The 21,188-nt window shown below is 40.9% G+C and overlaps 1 protein-coding gene across 4 annotated transcripts in view; it reads right to left on the bottom strand.

Annotated features, from left to right (window-relative positions):
* Lnx1 (ligand of numb-protein X 1) overlaps nt 1-21,188 on the bottom strand; it is a 108,478-nt gene that overhangs the window by 18,989 nt on the left and 68,301 nt on the right. For all 4 annotated transcript variants that reach the window (XM_070013121.1, XM_070013122.1, XM_070013123.1 and 1 more), the window contains 4 exons: nt 13,638-13,879; nt 12,794-12,946; nt 7,863-8,065; nt 6,128-6,499 (listed from right to left, as the gene is read on the bottom strand). In XM_070013121.1, coding sequence (XP_069869222.1) covers nt 6,128-6,499; nt 7,863-8,065; nt 12,794-12,946; nt 13,638-13,879 — 970 coding nt within the window. The remainder of the gene's footprint in view (nt 1-6,127; nt 6,500-7,862; nt 8,066-12,793; nt 12,947-13,637; nt 13,880-21,188) is intronic.

Raw genomic sequence — 21,188 nt, 5'->3', positions numbered from 1 at the left:
ATACTATAGTGTAAACTTCTGTGTATACTATATATTGTGTATATATACTAAACACATAGTATATATATCATACATTATTTATACACATATATAGTGTACATGTACAACAATTATATACAATAAATCTGTTTATATATATACAAATATTTACTATATATGATAAATATATACACTATATATAAATATCAGCCCAACAGGATGTCTTATCTTCCTTCTAAGAACAAGACTCCCTCACCTCAGGAACTGGAACCCTGTTTATTAAATATTAAGCAATAAAAAGCCAATGAGCTCATGAAATCCTATCCACACAGCTGTCCAACAATGACCATGGATTTGCATTCTTATATTTATTAATATAAGGAATGTTTATTAACATTCCTGATCTAGGTTCTCTGGAAACACAAGGGTCAGTTGAATAGTTGTAAATCAGATGAACTTTAAGACAAATTGCTAACATGCAGCAAGAGTATTGATTATAAATTCCACAATACATGGTTGGCCAGCTGGAGTCCTTAGAGAATTTTCCTTCATCCACAGCCCTGTCATCACATTCAATCTTGCTCAGTCATCATTTACATGCCCTGTCTTTGCCTGCCTATCTTGTATTCCGGTGTTTCTCATCACATATAAAGCCTGTGTCAGAATAGAACCAAACCAGCAAGCTCAGGAAATCATAATGAAGAAAGCTGACAAGTAGAACTCTGGTATTAGCCAATTACATTCAATTCTTGGAAGAAAATTGCATAATAAGGGTTTTTTGGGGATGGCAAGCCTCACTTATCCAGAGAAGGTTATCTTAAGAAACTTTCTGAAGTAAAAAATTACTAAGAGATAAGCAGCAGCAAACATTTCAGGTCAAAACTTCAAACATGGAGCCTGAATTCACTCTCTTATCTTTGGGGGGAAATCCATTGTTTTGCAAGCGTTGGCAGCTGGCTTGTCTGGCCTGCTTACACATCCTATCACATTCATTTTGGACAGGAAACATCCACATGATGCTCCCAACACCTCTTAAGAACTGTGAACATTTGAGACTTACACATCAGGTCAACCTGCCAGGCCAAAATCCACATTGCCAAGAGCAGCCTGAAAGAGCTATTTAATTCATACAAGCACAAATTTCTCACTGGGCTTTCCATGCTGGCTCTAGTATTAAGGTGTTGGCAGGACTAACACTCTAATAAATAATCCTGGTATCAATTTACTTGGAAATAAATTCTCTGCAAGGCTGGATCTGTGGCTTTTACCAGCCACCTTGTAAATTGCTCACTGGGAGACTATTTGATGTATTTTCTTTCGTTGTGTTTGAAGATAGAAAGGTGGAAAATGGGCTAATGTGTTTGTCCTGGCTCTAACTTTCAGAGCATCTGGAATGAGGGTAAAGAAACAAGTCTTCGGGCCCAGTCTTCTTTTCCATTGGTGTGAATGTGGTGTGCGTGTGAGAAGGGGCCATGGTTGAAGCGCAAAACAACCAAAAGAGAGACTGATTCTTAGTTTCATACAACTTTCCAGGAAAGTGGAAACAAGAGGCTTGTAATTTCCACCACCAACAGTGGCAAAGAGGGCCAGTGATAACTATGGGCAAAGCAAAAGTTGACAAAGAACCTGGATGCCGAGAGCAAGCTTCTTCCCTAGACCAGGGCTTCTCCTGCTCCTTCATAAAGGAGGACTGCAGTTCAAGTGAATGCATCTCTGCTGCTTTTGTGGGGAAACCTGTAAATGTTTAAGTAGACTCCTTAACCTACACTGAATGGATGCATTCGTTATGTTTCTTCTTTGTTTTTTTTTTTCATTATGTTTCTTGTATTACTTTATAAACTTTCAAGTGAAGAGTCACCAACCACTCCACAAGACCACAGGACACCTGACAAGGAGGTATCCACATTGATATCAAGTACCAAGACTTTGTCACTTAGAGTAGACAGACCATGAACATGGATCTTTCTCTACGACAGTCTAGGTCCTTGGGCAACCCATACATGAGTGCATGGTGCTTTAATGCCAATGGATGAGATCCAGAGTGTGATTTATAATATCAACTGCTGAGAGAGCTGCTCTGTCCTTAAAGTTATATCCATAATAGCACAGATTTAAGTGACTTGAGACAGGTTCTTGCTATGGAGTCCAAGCTTTGTCTGAAACTCATGATTTTCCCACCTCTGCCTCCTTGTCTTCCTACTGTCTCCAATGTGTAAGTCATCTCAAGAACCAGAAGAGCTCCTGCCTCAATCTACTAAACAGGGCGGAAGTGGTAGCATAGAATGGGGCTGATGTGATGCATTCCAGTCTAACAAGCAAAGTGAGGTATTTTTGGTGACACCAGCTGCCATGAGATTCCCACTTTGCTATTTCATAAGGATATTTTTCTGTGGGGCCAAGAATCTCATGGATACCTGTCTTCATTATAGCTGAATCCATAGCTGGGTTGCATCACAGCAGACCAGCCCACTTCTGGAACAAATGAGATAGCACTCAGACCTTACACAGCAAGACTGACAAATGAATGCATTTGAATTGGATTTTAAGGTGGAAAGATACTGAAGCCATTGGTCATTCCTGTTGTCTGATAGCCAATGGGGTGTGGGAATGAAGTCTGTGAGTGAAAAAACCTCTGGGGGAGAAATCATAGGCTTCAGAAATATAAGTCCAGAATAAACTAACAGTGATATAAGTTGATATTCCCTACAAAATAAGCCTGGTGAAAGTCAACTTGGTATGACTTGACTTGTTTACCATGAGAACGTCAGCACCTAGCACCATGCCTGTGTCACGTTATAAAAGGAATTTGTGTCTATATTCTGCCTGAGAGGTGGCAGCTCCTTCAGCGAGCTAAATGTGATCAACATCTGACAAAAAGGAAATTAGGGAGACTTTGAGGAAAATGCTGAGAAGACCTTAGGATTTAACTAGAAAAGGAGAATTGGGACAACAATTTGGTCTCTTTTTCCCACTAGATGATAACTCCATGTTTATCCTTACATTCCAAGAAGCACATATCTTTTAGGGGTTAGAACACTAATGATGGGAAGAGGCACTGTGGCTCAAGTGGTAGAGCAGTAGCCTTGAGCACAAAGAGGTTCAGGGACAGTGCCCAGGCTCTGAGTTCAAGCCCTAGGATGGGCAAAACAACAACAACAACAAAACCAAACATACAGCGAAAGAGAAAGAAAGGAAGGAAGGAAGGAGGGGAGGAAGGTAGGAAGGAAGGAGGGAAGAAAGGAAGAAAGGAGGGAAAAAAGGAAGAAAACTAATGACGGTAATGCAAGTGGCAATTCCCACAACCTTACACAGAATGTCTCTCTTTCCCTTGTGGTATCTAGTGTGGAGATTCAGGATTCATTCTGTCCCATGGTAAAACAACAAGCATGTGGGGATATATGCCTTGGAGAGAGGGCAGTGATGTTTCCAGGCCCTTCATGCTCAACAGCATTAGAGCTGTGCATAAGGTTCATTCTTGTAAAATTCCAAGATGAAAAGTCTTTCTTTCTCAAGAACATGTCAAATTTGGAGCCCCATGTCATGTAACAGTCATCTGGACTTTGAGAATTCAGCTCAAGGAGATTTAAGGATGTGTGTACAGTTTAGTCTATGTGTATTAAATTTACCATAGTACCATGGTAAGATAATTTATCTAAGTAGGGATTGGATTCCATTACTAAGCTGGGCTGATTTGTAAAACACACACACACACACACACACACACACACACACACACACACACACATACACACACACACACACACACACACACACACACACACACACACAGAGACCTGGCAGGTCCTGTTTCACTGTGGTTCTTATTGGCTCCAAGGGATTTGAATGTTCAACTTCCCACCAAATTTTTACTCTTTCCCGCCCCCAGGTCTGCAGCAGAATCACAAGTTGGGATCATGTTTTTAATAACATATACAGGTAATGCAGTAAAGTGTTATTTGGCTTTTTGAATCTATCGAAAGTCCTATTACCTTCTTTTTAAAAGTTTGAAGAGGCAAGCTTTCTGTTGCTTCTCATTTAAATATTATTTCATCTTCCAAACAACTATCATATATACTTGATATTGGCCTCTTTTTTTTTCTGGCCATTTCTACAAATGGCAATGCATTTTTTTTCTGCAAAAACTCTGTGGGTTACCTGAAAACACAGTCATTCTAGTAATAGTACTAAAAAAAAAAGAGAAATAAACAATGGTGAAAATCAAGTCATATTCCTTAAGCTGCTGTAAGCAAGTCAACTGCTGTGTGTGGGAAGGTTTCTTTTCAGCCAGGCTGGACTGTTCATCTAACACTGGGGTCTGATGACTCAAGGCTGTTGCTCAATAAGCTGAGGGTAGGGCTCAACATATGTAAAGTTGGTCAAATTTATAACAGTTGTGGCCTCTCTGTAATAACTCTTCCTTGAAGTAATGTAGAAGAAAAGCAGAAAGTGTGGTACAGTGGGAGAGACCATGACCAAGAGGACATGTTGTCTGGGAATTTCTTTGTAAGGCAAATGTGATTCATGGAGGAGACATACAAGGAAGGGCAACATAGCCAAGGACTGAGTGGAAATTTGAGTCTCAACCTTTGAAGGGTATTTAGTTTAATCCTTCTAGCCTGGTATGTGTTACCAGTATCACATAAATAAAATCTTCTCTTCTGAAACAGCAAGATATTGCTTAGCTGAATTCTTGCAACATTCTTTTTTCTGTTTATTTTTCAACTAGCTTTGCCCTAGTTTTTCTTCTTTTTGAGAAAAAAAAATGTTTTTACCCCCTCCTGTTTATAAAGTACATTAGCTTTGTTTACTAAGCAAAAGGATCTTTGAGGAATTCTCACTGTTAGGCAAGATTTAATTTCATAAATTGACTTTCTCAGGGGAAAACCACTCTTCTGTTATTAATCTAAAAAAGTAGAATGCCACATGTAATTAAGATTTTTCCAAATAACATGAGGAAGACAGTTTTTCTGTTGCCTTCCCGATGCAACGAACCCTTGGCAGATTATCGCCACAATGTGAATTGTACCTGCAGAGGGCGCTAAAAAGCATAATCTGAAAAAAATAATATCAATAGTTCCTAAAATCTAGTTTTTAAAGAGAAGGGAAAAGCCAGCCAGGCGCTGGTGGCTCTTACCTGTAATCTTAGCTACTCAGGAGGCTGAGGATCTGAGGTTTGTGGTTTATAGCTGGACCAAGCACAAAAGGTCCTATCTCTAATTAACCAGCAAAAGGCTGGAAGTGGAGCTGCGGCTCAAGAGTGGTAGACCACCAGCCTTGATTGGAAAAGCAGAGTAAGAGTACAAGGCCTTGAGTTCAAGCCCCCGTATATACAAACAATAAAGAGGAAAAGAAATTCATCCATGAATGACAGTTCCTTCAAGACGAAAAACTAGTTTCTTTCTTTCTTTTTTTTTAAACAGGTATGTCTGTTTCACACAGTCTATTTTGTGTTCTGAGTCCCTGGCACACTCATGGTAGTATCATCGGCTTTACGTTTACTGTGACATTAGGACAAGAATATAATTCATGCTCTGAGTGGCCAAATAGTTCACCACTGTACTGAGTATGGCTTGCACATAGAAGCTGCTCAGCCAATGCTAATTGAACAAATTCAAAGGGACTAAAAGTAGAGGTTACAACTTGGGGAGAAATAGCAAGTATGTCATGTTCTTTGGCAAATAGTTTGATAACAAATCCCTATGAGACTGAACTAATGCATAACATGTATTTTGTATCTATGTATATAATATAGATGCTAATAGTTTGACTGCATTTATTAATGCAACAATATTTAAAAAATAATAAACATTTATTTACTGAGCGCCTACTCCTGCCAGACATTGCTCTAAGTGCTTGAGATATGATACATTACTGTACAATACTATACTAGACTGGCAGGTAACCATAAATTGGTTGATTTTTTTAAAGCAGGTATAGATAGGGGTTTGTGCACACATTTTTGCTCATGCGCATTGTGTTGAGGGAGACTGTCAAATCATTGGCTTGAGTAAGATTCTGACTTGCACAGAAGCTTTAAAGACTCCAGCTCTTTTCTCCCTGGAGGAGTCACCACATGTACATGTGGAAGAGGGTGAGCTGCTCATGTGGGGGTTTCTGACTGAGATCTTAAGAGTGATCTGTGACCCACCTGAATCAGATGAGCTGCGCTTTCCGGGCTGCCATATCGAAGGTCATGTCCATTAATGGCCAGCACACGATCATTCTCCTCCAGCTGGCCGTGCCGGTCTGCCACACCCCCATCCAGCACACTGAAGATGAACACCCCGGGCTCATCCACCCTGCGCACCAGTTTTATTCCCAGCTGTTCCTCAGGGCTACTTTTGTTGAGAATCACATGGAAACTGTCATCCCGGGGTCCGTAGGTATCCAGTGCCTGCCCAGTGCTCCTGCTTCGGAACTTCTGCTCGCGCAGCACAGTAAGCCGAAGCACCTGGCAGGGTTGGCGCAAGAGACGCAGGGCATAATTGTGAGGGACGTTACTGATGTCCATCCCGTTGACCTGGGGGAGGAAGAATCATATAGTCAACTCCACAACTCTGCCTAAAAGACCCAGGCCCCCATGTGCGCCAGACCCTGGCTTCATCTCCAGCACCACAAACAGGATAACCAGTCTTGCTTCAGAGACTGCTCTGTTCTCTTTCCTAATCCTGCGACCTAACAGCTCCATCCCCTACCAGTCCTTTCTAGGACCACACATTTATGTGCACAGTCTTGAAATAGGAAATATGAATTGCATATGTCTGAATATGTATGTTTATGCATGTGTTTGTAAGTATGTTAGAGTATAGGTATGTATGAGGGCAAAACTTTATCTCAGTGAGTGAGTGTGTGAGAGACAGAGATAGATGGAGAATATGTCAGGTATCACAGTGGTTGTCTGCAAAGCATTTGCTCATGTTTCTAACAAAAGAAGGAAAAAAGTTCTGCATGATTTCAAACAATCTAATACAAAAGGAAGTTTCCAGGATCTTCTATTGACAGGCTGGGTCAGGCTGTAGTATTACTCAAACATTTTTAAGTTGGGCCCTCTCATTTGGGCCTCACTAATAGGGCTAAACTGGGATGTCTGGTTTTAATTACTCTGGCTCCATAGGCCCAGCCTGGAGGCTGCAGCCTCCAGTGCTTGTCACTACTCTGCAAGAAAGCAGTTGATAGAAGCACTGCATTGCACACGATGCTGAGGAGGGACTCCGCAGGAGCAACCTTCTGAAGTTTCTAGTTTGGGAGGATTTCATGACCTGGTGATCTCATAACCAGTTTGGAGGCACTTTGGAATGAGCTTGGAAACAGCCCTCCTTGAAGTACAATGCATCTCCATCTCCAGAGTTGGATGAGACCCTCTGGACAAAGACAAGTCACCAGCAGCTAGGGCCTGCTCCGCAAACCTAGAAAAGGTCAGGCTCGCCTGCTAAATAGAGCCTTGGCAGCTCTTGTACCACAAATGACAGCTGAAGGTGACAAAAATTTAGATGTGAGTAGGGTACCAGGCTCAGGCCTATTCAGGAGGCTGAGAACGAGGATCATGGTTTGAAGCCAGCCTAGGAAGGAAAGTCTGGTAGATGGAGGAAGGAGGAGAGAGAGGAGAAGACAGAGATAAAATGATACAGAGACAAATATTGATAAACAGAAAGTGAAGAGTAGATGACCTATTTCAAATTTTAATTGTCACACAGAGATAAAATCTGAATCTCTTTTCTAATCATAGAAAGTATCAAGCATGTTTATCTCACTATTTTATCTTCATCCATCATCCATCCATCCATCCATCCATCCATCCATCCATCCATCCATCCATCCAGTTATTTGTAATTCAAGGCTTTTTATATCACATGCCTTATCAGAGCCTCACAGCCAGTCTCTACCTTGAGAATAATGTCCCCAGGCAGTAGCCGGCCATCCCTGGCAATCACTCCATCACGATAAATGTGCTGGATAATGATGTGGACCAATGGGGTTTCATTGCCTCCCACAAGCCTAATGGAGAGGCTTTCATTGGGATCCACTCGATTGATCTTGATACTGGTAATTTCACCATCTGGGATCAGGTGATACAACCTTGGAAAGACTGAAATGAACAAAGACTTATTTAAGACACTCACATAATGGACATTTCTAACCACTTCTCTTGCCAAAGTAAACTGTTCATTGTTTGTCATTTGTGTTTGCCATTTTTCTGCCTCATTGCCCAGGGTAAGTTGCTCTGCTGGAATGCTTTTCATCCTGGGCCTAAACCGAAATTTTCCTTCAAGGTCTGCATGAAATGATCCCTTCCAATTAAACTCTCCTCTGATCCTTTTTCCTTGCTCTCTTAAAACACACCACTTCCTCTCATGGCTTTCTCTCATGGCATTCATACTTCCATTCTTGTCATTCACACCCATTTCTTAGGTCCCCCGCTTGACTCTGGAATCTAGAATCTATCAACTAACTGGCTTTATTATAAGGCAGCAAGCAGCTGTGCTAACCTGTATATTCTTGGTTCTAACAGTAGGGTGAATGAGTTCAATTAATGTTTAAACAACTTGGATTACATTAAGCAGGCTGTAGACCACAGCTTGATTTCTGGCATTTCCTTGGTTCTGTACAATCTTAGATCTCTGCCTGCAGCAGCCTTTGGTTGATGTCTACTGAGTAAACAGGAATGAATGAATGAATGAATGACTGAACAAATGTCTTTATGGAATTAAGTGCAGTGCCATTGCTTTCTTCTTGAAGGACAAAAAATAGAACCTGCTCTGTGGCCCTTTCCATCATTCTGGAGATTTTGTTCTTAAAGACCTGCTCGGGTGTGGGGAATCGTCAGTCCTCTCCATCAGACCCTCCTGTTAATGGAAAGTCAAAAGATCTGATTCAGATTCAAGAATAAGCCAAATCCTAGTTGGTGATTTCTGAAAGTTTGCCCCTGATATGCCCGAGTCATTGAATTCAGAGCTGAAAGGAGATTCCAGGAGCATATAAGTCGGTATTTCCAAACTTATTTATTTTCTTTTTGCAGCACCAGGGATTGAAACCAAGGTTTCATATTTGCTAGAGAAATGTTCTACCATTTGAGATACACTTCCAGTCATTTTTGCCTTAGTTTTATTGTTTAGATAAAACCTTTTGCTTTGGCCCTGGGCTGACCTCCAGCCCAGCCAGAGGATTATGGCGATCCTCTGAATCTCAGATAGCTACAACCCCAGGTTTGTTCACCATGCCCAGCTTGTACATTTTGATTAATTAATTATTTAGCTTATTATGCTGGTTACAGGGGCTTGGACTCAGGGCCTTGTACTCTCCCTTAGCTTTTTTTTACTTAAGGCCAGTATCCTATCACTTGAATTACATCTCTACTTCCACATTTTGGCTGGTTAGTTGGAGATAAGAGTTTCATGGATTTGTCTGCCAGGGCTGGCTTCAAACAGATACCCTCAGATACCCTCTTGGGCTATGATTACAGGTGTGGGCCCTTCTCCTGTGACCAGAAACAGCTAGTACTTACTGCTGTGCAGCTCTGTAGTGATGGTCAGACCTTTATTTTACACATGGGCTTGCTCAGGCACAAAAAGAGGAAGTAAATAAATTAGCGGAAGGCTGCAAATGAGGTCACGTCAGGGTCAGATCAGACCCAAGTTCTGATAACCCATACCTTTATTGCCTGCACAGGGCCCCGATCCCATGTATTCACAGCCAAGATAGATCCACAGGGGACCTGTCCAATGGACTGACTAGCCACAGTACTGAGTGACAGAGAGGAAACTAAGAAGTGCTGGGACTCAGCCCAGCTGAGTCTGGTGGGCAAATGGCCCCTCAGAGCCTCCATCTCAGAGTTAGGAGATAGATGGCTGAGACATTCTGTCTACTGTAGCTCCCGACAGCTGTCTTTGCCACAGAGTCTCCTTTTGCTTTGTCATCTGCAGAGATACAACACAAGGAGCCTGGTTCTGTAGTAACCATTCTTTGGGTCCATTTTCAAAACACACGACCTTGGAACATTTTTCCTAAGTGAATTCAAGTTTTCAGGAACAATAAAGAAAAAATTAGTTATTTGTAAGTATGATGGAGTGGTTGGCAAGGTAATTTAGTGGCAGGAGAAGCTTGAGATATGATAATGTAGGTTCTTAAATTCCATTCTGATTTAATTTAATGTAAGCAACTGAGTTTGCTGAAAGGCTACAAGTAGCCGTCTTAATCTGTCACTTTCCAGTGCTATAAGTGTGTGAGTGATTGAGTTCAATTAGTGTTTAAACTACTCTGATTGCATTAAGTAGGCCAGACCACAAGCATGTGTTGAAACATATCATGTAACAAGGGAATGGCAATTAAAAAGAAAAATAAATTTTAAAAAAGAAAGATCTGAAAATAATCATCAAAACTGTTTTCTCTCTCTCCCCCATTTCTCCCTCCTCTCTCTCCCTCCTCTCTCTCTTTCTCTCTCTCTCTCTCTCTTTCTTTCTTTCTTTCTTTCTTTCTTTCTTTCTTTCTTTCTTTCTTTCTTTCTTTCTTTCTTTCTTTCTTTCTTTCTTTCTTTCTTTCTTTCTTTCCATTATTGGGGCCTAGGCACTGTCCCTGAGCTTCTTTTGCTCAAGGCTAGCATTCTACCACTTGAGCCACAGTGCCACTTCCAGCTTTTTCTATGTATGTGGTACTGAGGAATGGAACCCACTCTACCACTGAGCTACCTTCCCAGACCCTCTCCTCTTTCTTAACACACTTACAGAGATCATACTCCCTACCCTGAACTACTCAAGGATGTCTTAACTTCATGATACAAAACAATATACCTAGCCATACTCATAAATGTTTAGATCCTCACTAAAGGAGCTTTAGTGACCCTGGAGAATCAAAACAATTCTTGCCTTAGTCTGGAAAGGGAAGAATTTGCTCAATATTGTGTCCTTGCTTGAGGGCTAAAAGATTTAAGAATTATTTTCCCTCTGGGTTTATCGTGTGGTAGACATTTATTGAGCTAAACAACATAAATGAATATTTTTAGATGTCATAGTAACCCTATGGAGTAGAGTACTGCCTCTGTGTAGAGTTGGAATGGCAGCTGGAAGGAGAGTGAGCGCTCTGGTTGGACCATGACAGGGAGTTGGGGGAAACCCAGCCATTTCTTACAGGACTGGGACAGGCCCAGGGAGCGAGAGCACAAGATGAGTGGCTACCCATGTGAAACTAGAAGAAGAGGTCTCACATGACTGCTCATGAAATTTCTAAGGGTCTAATAAATACAGTAGCTGCAAGACTCCTCTGCACCCTGAAGAGTCGAAAGCAGCAGAACTGATGGCTAGAAGTAGTTTCTGGAGCTAGAGGACCTGAGCTAACATCCCAGCCCTAATTAGTTGGCTGATTTTGCATTAGTTACCTTATCTTTTTAGGACTCAGTTCTCTCATCTATACATGTGAAATGACGATCATTACTTAGCATGGTCATGACATAGCATTGACTTAGAATGCTACTTGTCTTAGGAAGTGCTCACTTTAAAAAAGGTATTGTTATTATTATTACTTTAAGGTTATAATATAAAACGAAAAGAAAGGAATAGGGTAATATTTCCTTAGCACCATTTATATTGGGAAAATCATACAGGATCTGAGATCCAATCTCATAGAGCTATAATACAAGGGGTTGAAGGCATGGCTCAGGTGGTAGAGCACCAGCCAAGGACGGAAAGTATCAGATACTGAATTCAAATCCTAGTTCTGAGCAAAAAAAAAAAAAGTGTGTGTGTGGGACTACAATATAAGATTCAAAGATCAGTAAGATCCTTTCAAACAAGCTAAGTAATCTCTCTGTGCCTTAGTTTCCTTATCTGTGTCACTACTTCTCAGGGTTGTTGTACAGGTTAAATGAGGTAATGTGGGTAGGACATTCAGAGCCACACCTCATGTCGCTATGATAAGAACTAATGAATTGTATACTATTTGCTTTGTGCCAAGCAATAAGATGATTTTTACTCATTAACTACAAGTATTATTGTGTTTAAAAATAATGACCAAATACAAAATTGTATACTTGCGGATTGATTCAGGTTCCAACAGGGGAATATGTTCTTATTTTAAAATGTAATGGAACTCCTTTGGAGAGCAAATAAATTATTAGAAATTCTTGGACATTTATTTTGACATGTAAAGTGTTTGACTCAACATCGGAACAAATTGTTCTCTTCAACAACAAACCAACAGAAAACATTTAAATACTTTACTTGGCTACTGGCATTATTTTATCTCCTACGTTTTGATGAGAGGATACAGAAATCTCTTGGTGCATAATCTCCTGCATACATATTTCCCAGGGAAGACACCAGATTCTTGGAAAATAGGGACAATCCCCCCATTTATTTACTTATTTATTTGATGTGTGTGTGTGTGTGTGTGTGTGTGTGTGTGTGTGTGTGTGTGTGTGTGTGTGTGTTGAGGCAGGGTTTCATTGTATAATAATTTAGGATGCATGGAATTTACATAGCTCAGACTGGCCTCAAACTCAAAATCTTCTTGTACAGTAGCTCTAGTTGTGGGATTACAGTCATGCCTTACCATGGCCAGCACTTACTAGTTTTCATATTATTACTCATTACTGTTATTCATTAAGCTAGTACTTAAAGAATCCAACAACCTTTCCCTCCATGTAACAGAGAACAGTAGCTTCTCCCTTTAATTACTTACAAGCACAAAAGCTAGTCTGGGTTAAAAAAATTTTTATATCCCTGGGAAGAGAGAGATGACAGAAGGTTCTTGGTGGTCAGGATATTGCCACCCTTGAAGTCACTGTGGAAGTCCAGCTATGTCCAACCTGGTGGGGTTCACCTACCTTCGGGAGCGGTGGTATTTTCAGAATTTTCCCTGCCCTGGTCAGCATGGTTGGCAACTGCGCTCCCACTCTTCGTCCTTCGTAGAACACTCAGAGCACGATTAATCTTTTTGAAGGATCTGCTTCTGATAGTGGACCGCTCAAAGGGCCGTGCTAAGCAAGAGAGAGATGAGAGAAGGTATTTATTTGTTGATAGAGACCATCTTTTAGCTGGGTATGGTGGCACAGAGCCTGAAATCCCAGAACTCAGGAGTCTGAGGCAGGAGGAGCTTGAATTTGAGATCAGCCTAGGCTGTGGATCAGCGTCCTGTCTAGAAAAGAGAAGAGAGAAGAGGGGAGAGGAGGGGAAGGAAGCACAAGAAAGGGGAAAGGAGAGGAAAGAAATAATGTTTATGTATACCCGTAAGTTATATGCATTAAAATATTAAACATAATTACCTCTAGGTGATAGGATTGCAGAATTTACCTTCCTGTATTTTTATAAAGTAAAATATGCATGTTTTTGAAAAATCTGTGCTTTTCTTCTTTTCTCCCTTGGACTAAAGTGAATACCACAGCACTTTTCTTGGGCAGGCAGAGGAGGTCTGACAGTGTGGGAGTGATAAATCCTCAGGCCTCCCTTCAACCCCTTTCACCAAGTAAGATTACATAGTTCTAATGATCTGAGGTACTCGTGGTTTCATTTCACTTCGGAGAATTGAACACTGAGCGGCTGCCAAAACTACCAGAACCATTTCCCCTTACAAAAACATGTTCTAGAACTTTCCACAGTGAATATTCCACTGAGGGCAATCTCAAGGAAGGCCCAGAGCCCATTCCAGGACAACCCAACCCTTTGACTCACCCCTCGTTCGGTTACTCCGGCCAGAGTCCGAAGGGCTGGTTGCTGGCTGGCCATCCTCAGCGGTGGACACGTAGGCAGGGTTGTCCAGGCCTGGCTCGTCGGTCATTAAGGAGATGGCAGCAGCTGCAGACACCTCTGGGGAGAGCGTGGTGGCAGTGAGGCTGGCACAGCCATCGGGGCAGCCATCTTGTGAACGCCTCTTCCTGTCTTTGGTCAGGCCGTAGTGGGAGGCTCCTTTACAGCTGAACAAACCCAGGGAAGGTTAGAAAGGCTGTGGCCCTGCTGCCATTGCTCTATCAGACCCCTTCAAATACACAGCCTGCCCCAAATGTCCCTCCTTTCCACACACAGGCACTCAGTACACACTTGTCACGATGTAATGATTTGGGAAAGCAACCTTTGTTTGTTTGGTGCTGGTTCTGGGTACACAGGGCCTGGGTACTGTCCCTGTGCTCTATATTGCTTATAGCTGGTGCCCTATTACTTGAGCTAATGACTCCACTCCTGGATTTTTCAGTAGGTAATTGGAGATAAGAAGCTAACAGACATTCCTACTAAAGGCTGGCTTTGAACTGAGATCCTCACATCTCAGCCTCCTAAGTAGCTAGGATAATAGGTGTGAACCACTGATACCCAGCAAGAAAGCACTTTTTTTTTTTCAGTTGTGGGGCTTGAACTCTGAGCCTAGGCACTGTCCCTGAGCTCTTCAGCTCAAGGTTAGCCACAGTACCACTTCCGGTTTTCTGGTGGTTAATTGGAGATAAGAATCTTATGGTTCTCCTTGCCTGGGCTAGCTTTGAATGGCGATCCTCCGATCTCAGCCTCCTGAGTAGCTAGAATTACAGGTGTAAGCAACGGGCACCCAGCAAGAAATCACTTTTTAAGAAATCCCAATTGCATTCTCCTAACACAATCTCTACCCTGGCTGTTGGACCACAGATGTAAGAAAGTTATAATGTCTACCTGACTAGGGTTTGAAGTGGGGCTATTATCTCTGACTATTGAGATGGGGTAATTCCTTCTTGCTGATGCTTATTTTGAAGTAAGTTTCAAGCACACTCACTTCTTCCTTTTGGGTTAGCTCCTTCACACTGGACATAAATATGAAGCTTCTCCCAGATTCCACATTTAGCTGTCTATGAAATCAGAAAGTCACCATGAAGCCATAGTTTACTCAGCATCACTGTTCCCTAGGGACAAGCATGGTGGCTTCTATCTCTGCCCCTGGGCTGGTCTGACTGGGCCTTTCCATTCTTCAGAGGGGCCAGTGGCCTGGGGACATCTGTGTCCTAGGAAATGCAACTCATTTCCATATACCCTCATATTGGTAGAGTAAAACAGCTTTTGTGGGTTTTTTACAAAACATATTTGTTTTCTGTTCATTTCACCAAAAGACAAACTTTGGAAATTAGGCTACTTTATTGGTCCAACAGCCCAAAGCTCAGGAGACCACGGTTTGTGCTGATCTAAGTGAATGTTTTTCCAAGAACATATTTTTATTGCCACTGGGAGACATTATTTTGGTCCACAGGCAATGTTTTTGGTCAGGAAATGGTGATGATTTAACCATCTCATTGCACTGTGGTAAGGATAGTGGGATGTCATGGTTGTAAAAATCAAATCATTCTGAAGAGCCCCTTTAAGAAACAGCAATTTACATATAATGAATGTTAATTGTATATATTGTCATATCAGTTTATTACACGAAATTTTACATGGTTGAGCCAGGTTTTGGTGGCTCACACCTATAATCGTAGTTATTCAGGAGGCTGACACCCGAGGATCATGGGTTCTAAGCCAGCCCCAGGCAGACAAATTCTTGAGACTCTTATTTCCAAATTAACTACCAAAGAGTCAAATTGGAGGCACAGCTGAAGTGGTAGAGCACCAGTTATGCCAAAAAGTTGACACAGAGCTCAAAGCCCTGAGTTCAAGACCCAGGACCATTACTCTCAACAAACAAACGTATCAAACTTGTATGTTTGAAGTAGACTTACTAGATTTACTTGTTTATTTATTTAGAGACAGGGTCTGGACTTGAACTTTGAATCTTCTTGCCATAGCCTCTTGAGTGGGATTATAAGTATGTTTCATCATGACTAGCTATGATTAAACTATTTGAAATAAACTTTTGATATCTTATTTGGAGAAATGCCTCATTTTCTCAGGAGACTCAATCAAATATTGGTCTACAGTTGATACATACACAAAAATTTTACTGCCCTTAAAATTCCAGAACTAGCAGAATGCATCTTTTTTTTTTGGCTTAGCACCCTTGCCTTAAAATTTACTGAGCTAGGGCATCTTGTGCAATTATTTTACCCTGGTTAAGTCGTATAATCTGCACATACTTTGTATAAAGTTTGAGTTTAAGTTTTGCCATGAATTCAGTACTTTGCTGCATATGTAGTAAATGTTCAGTAAATGGTAGCTATTCCCATAATTCACCTCAGATATTCTTTGGATGTCTGAGGTCAAGATTTTATGTGACAGATCAGGCTGAACATTTTTATTGCCAAATGGCAGTTATGACTCAGGTGCTTTTGCCTGAGTGTGGCCAACACAATCACAGGTTTGTATTATTGCTTATACTATGTCAGAGTCATTCCTGTCACTGAGTTTAATTGCTACTTAAACGTTTTAGAAAATATTACATTATGATTTAGCATTGAAATAAAGTTACTGTATACATGGAAAGTCTTAAAAACAGAGAAGAAGGGTATAAAATTGACATGGATGAAGCAAATACTCCTCCTCAAAAGAAGGTCTGAATAATAAAAATAATATGACGACTATAAAAGGAGGACTGAACTGAGCACTGGTGCTTATACCTGTAATCCTGGCTACTCAGGAGGCTGAGATCTGAGGATCATGGCTCAAAGCTAGCCCAGGCAGGAAAGTCTGTGAGACTCTTTATCTCCAATTAAGCACCAGAAAACTGGAAGTAGTGCTGTGGCTTAAAGCAGTAGAGCACTAGCCTTGAGCAAAAGAGCTCAGAGACAGTACCCAGACCCTGAGTACAAGTCCTACAACTGACAAAAAACAATAAACAAACAAACAAAAACTTTTGAGAAGGGAGAGAGGAGGAGGGACTAAAGAAGAATAATAAGGATGCAAGAATTTGATCAAATATACATTAAATGCATGTGTATAAATATCACAATGAAATTCTTTTGTATAATGAATTTATGCAAATACATTTTTTTCTGAAAAACAACTGCAATTCCATATTTCTTTGCAAATAAATAAGCGTTTTTTTAAAAATGTGTTCAGAAAGACATCCTTGAGCAGATGAAAAGCACCTTTGTCATTGAAAAGGACTTTATACTTCACAACAAGTAATATACCCCAGGTCAAGAGATACCAAGTTTGCTTAAACAGATTTCAAACCCAGTCTGGTATGGCCAATTCAGTCAGCATGGAGATAGTTTTCTCTTTCTAAAATTTTTAAAAATAATCTTTAAGGAATTGTACAGAGGAGTTGCCTTTAAAGTGCTTTGGATCACTAAATTGGTGGCATACTTGAAAGTTCCAGTATGATATTGTCTATAATCAATGATGAGATGTGGGTGTTGGGGGGATTTTGTTTTGACACTATATCCTAGGCTGGTCTTGAACTTGCTATGCAGCCCAGGCTAACTTTAAACTTACAAACAACTTGTTTTAGCTTCTCTATTGTTGGGAATCTGGATGTGTGCTACCATTCTTGGCTGAAATGTAGTTTTAATATTGTAGAAGGGGACTATGATTATACAAGCCTCCACCCTCTTCTACAAGAGGAAAATAGACAGTACAAGCCAGCTTACACTGCTAATGCTGCCAGCATTGAAGAAGCCCAAGTCCCCTCCCTAGAATTGGTGAGTTTTTACTATATCCATCAGCAACTTTGGCTGGGAATTTTTCTCCTAAAATATAGCTTTAAAAAAAAGTTTGATATGGGCAATTCAAACATTGGAAGAGACACTGTGTGATGGAAAAACAGAGGCCAGTGTGCATTTGAGCGGTACCAAGTCATAAAATAAATAAAGGAATAAAATAGTTCCATGAGGGCCTTGGTCAGCAATGCATGGGAAGGAAGTTCCTAGACGATTCAGCTGTTCTGGAAACACTTTTTGCAGGGCATCAGTGCCCTTGATCATGTGCTGTGCCAGAGCAGGAAATTAATTTTCCAGTTGGACAACCAGCAAAGGCACAGCCTTTACTTTCTTGGGGAATCACAGCGGAGCCCAGTGAGAAAACATCTTATTCTGCTGTCTCAGCACTGAAGAGGGAAAGGTATTTTTAAATTAGTTGAATCCCCATGTATACCATTAGGAAACCACTGCTATTTCAGATTCCTGGGCTTCTAAAGATGTGGTGTGTGTGTGTGTGTGTGTGTGTGTGTGTGTGTGTGTGTGTGTGTGTGTGTGTGTGTGTGTGTGTGTGTGTGTGTGTGTGTGTGTGTGTGTGTGTGTGTGTGTGTGTGTGTGTGTGTGTGTTTCCAGAAAACTTTATAAGATGGGTAAGTAGTCTTTTCTTTGGCCTTGTATCCTAGCTGGCATTACAAACTCTGGGGGAAAGGGGGGAATTCATCGAGAAGGAAATATTCTGACTCAAAAGCTTTCTGTGAAAATAAATTCAGGGATAGCCACTCATCCTGGGGTACCATTAGCTATGTCTAGCCTCTTGGCTTACGTTTAATCTGAGGCATAGAGTGATGGATGAAGGTAGCGGCTTGCACTTACTAATTATCTCTTTTGCAGTGACTAATACTGAAGCCTCTTGATTTACAAGAACAAAAAAAGGGAAGGAGAGGGGAACAGCTGATTAGCCTTGGCCAGCACAGGCACATACGGTGAACCCTGAGCTGTGTTCAAAGCAAGCAGGATTTATGTTCCCTTTCGGCTTCCCTGAACACTAAGTATTCTCAGGTGGTGATGGCCGTGAACTTGAGGGATGAATTGCAAGGAACATAGAAAATCATTTTTCAACCAAACCACAAACGTTGGATGTGCCATCTGTTCAAACAAGCAATTCAGGGGGGAAAAAAAAAATCACTGTTCTTGGTAATGTTGAAATGGAATTACTGAGCCACTCTATCAAAGCAAGCAGGAGAAAATCAATCTATATATAAATACTGACACTAGGTATACTAAATTATTTTGGGAAGTGGAGGGAGAAGAGGAGGGACATGAGAAGAATCCTACCAGATTCCTGAGTCTGTAATGGGAGTTGCTAACTAATGGGAGTTGGAGACTAGATGCAGGTTGGACCTCATTCCCACAGGTCCTGATGGGGTGAGCCCCACAGAGTGCAGCTGACTGGGCAGCATGAGCTTTCAGTAAACTTACCACTGTCTACAAGAAAGCTAGCCTCTTCACCCTCCTACTCATTGTCTGGTTAAGTATGCAACCTCCCTTTGACCTAGTACCCTCCCATGCTCCCTCCCTCCCTTCACTGCCATCAGGTAAACGTGGACTTAGCTCCTCGCTTTGAGTTCATTAAGTACCCAATGTGATCACACTTTAAACCAAGACTTCAAAACTTAAAAGTCAAGTCAGGCAAGTGGGGGTGGGGTGGGGAGGATTATAGTGAACAGCATGGTATGGATGACAGAGATTCTCAGTTGTCTGAGGAAAAGCTAGTCCAGCGTTGCCTTAGCAAGTAATTTGGATGCTGAACTCCTTTTTTATGTGAAATCTCCTTATTTTTAAATGCTGGCAATGGATTCGAAATGTAAAAAAAGAACATTGTGTGGTCCAAACAAAACACATCTGCAGGACAGATGTATCTCAAGGGATGATGCATTCCAATTTCTGGTAATAAGAAAACTGCTAGTGTGAGTAGGTTGGCCCCAATTCTCTCTCCCCTTCCCCCACTCCCAAGAAGCAATACGATCCTTCTGTTACCCTGGCTCAGTCTCCCTGCCCTCCCTCCCTCTTGTGTGAGCTTTCCAGGTGAACCACAGAGGTGAGATGACCCCTACATGGTTCACTTCCTCACTTCCTATGGACCTTTGACTAAAATTCACCTTTGCTAATCACATTATTTATGTCTGCACCTTCTCTGAGACATTCTACCTCCTCTTGCCCAGCTTATATTATTTCTTTGTACAATGCTAATTCTCAAAGGCAGGGAGATTTGAGTTCTATTTAATTATAACGTCTCTCATGCCTAAAACAACAGCTGGCATGTGGAGTGTTCAAAAATAACTTTTTAGTAAAAGAACCACTTCTACTAAGAAAAGAATTGATTCAGCAAAACTGCAGGCATGGCTCAAGTGGTAGAATGCCAACGGTGAGCAAAAAAGCTGAGCAAGCTCCAGTTCTGGCACCATAATAGGTACATAAATTGTTGACAAAGAACAAAACTAGTACAAACAACTGTTCTTCTATGAATTCTTCATGTTAATAAAATATCTTTTTAAGAAAGAGGGGGAAGAGGAGTTGGGGGAGGGAAAGTGGAAGAAAAACAAGAAAAGGGGTAACAATGTTTGACAAGAAATGTACTCATTATCTTATTTATGTAACTGTAACCCTTCTGTACATCACCTTGACAATAAAATTTTATAAAAGAAATTAAGCCAAAAAAAAGACTTTACTCAAATTACTAAGCTGGGATGAAGTATAGGTTATGCATCCCTGGTTCACAATGCTCCAAAATCTAGAACGTTTTGAGCGCTGATATGATGCTCAAGTAGACAATTTCATACCTGACTTCAAGTGAGAGGTGGCAGTAAGATGAAATTGTCTTCAGGCTGTGTGTAATAGATGTACATGAGAGAAATGAATTTCACATTTAAATACGTATTCCATCTCTGAGCGACACCTCGAATATCTACAAATGTCTATGTATGTATGTATGTACATATATATATATATATGTACCTTAATTGTTCATTGGCAAAAAGAGACGAAAAGATGGAACCTCATAGATGCTTACAGACACAAATTCTATAAACCAATAGGAAAAAATGGGCAGGAAAGGAGAGGCCTTAACATTAGAGGGAAGAATATCCACTTCTATCTCTCCCCATTCTATCACTTCTCTCTCTCTCTCTCTATACATATACATATGCATACATACATGTATGTATATATATATATATACACATACATGCACATGTGTTTTCCAAAACATTAAAAATCTGAAATCTTAAGCACTTCTGGCCCCATGTATTTCTCATAGGAGATTGTCTACCTATATCTTAATTGGCTAGCTATATCAGATGACTCACACAGGTCAGTGTTTTCCACTCTGAGTCCTCATGATACTATACTGGGAAGACTGCAGTTCATCATCTTGCTGTTAGTCCCTTCTGCAAAGTGTCCTGAACCACAAATAAGGTACACGAAGTAGTTATACTTAATGAGTGTTGAGATGCTGACCTTCACAATTTGAGCAAGCACTTGAATTTTTAAAATTATTTAATTGAGGCACACTATTTTACAATCTAAATATATCAAACAACATATCGAACATTTACTGAACTAAGTACCAGTCACCCTTTGGCACTCTAATAATTGAAACTGACAAGTTGGGAATTACAGGATGCACCTACACAGCCCCCCC

Source organism: Dipodomys merriami, unplaced genomic scaffold (genome assembly GCF_024711535.1).
Source record: "Dipodomys merriami isolate MVZ:Mamm:240054 unplaced genomic scaffold, mDipMer1.0.p SCAF_9, whole genome shotgun sequence".
In the NCBI taxonomy this organism is placed as follows: domain Eukaryota; kingdom Metazoa; phylum Chordata; class Mammalia; order Rodentia; family Heteromyidae; genus Dipodomys; species Dipodomys merriami.
This window is presented reverse-complemented; position numbering and strand designations above follow the sequence as displayed.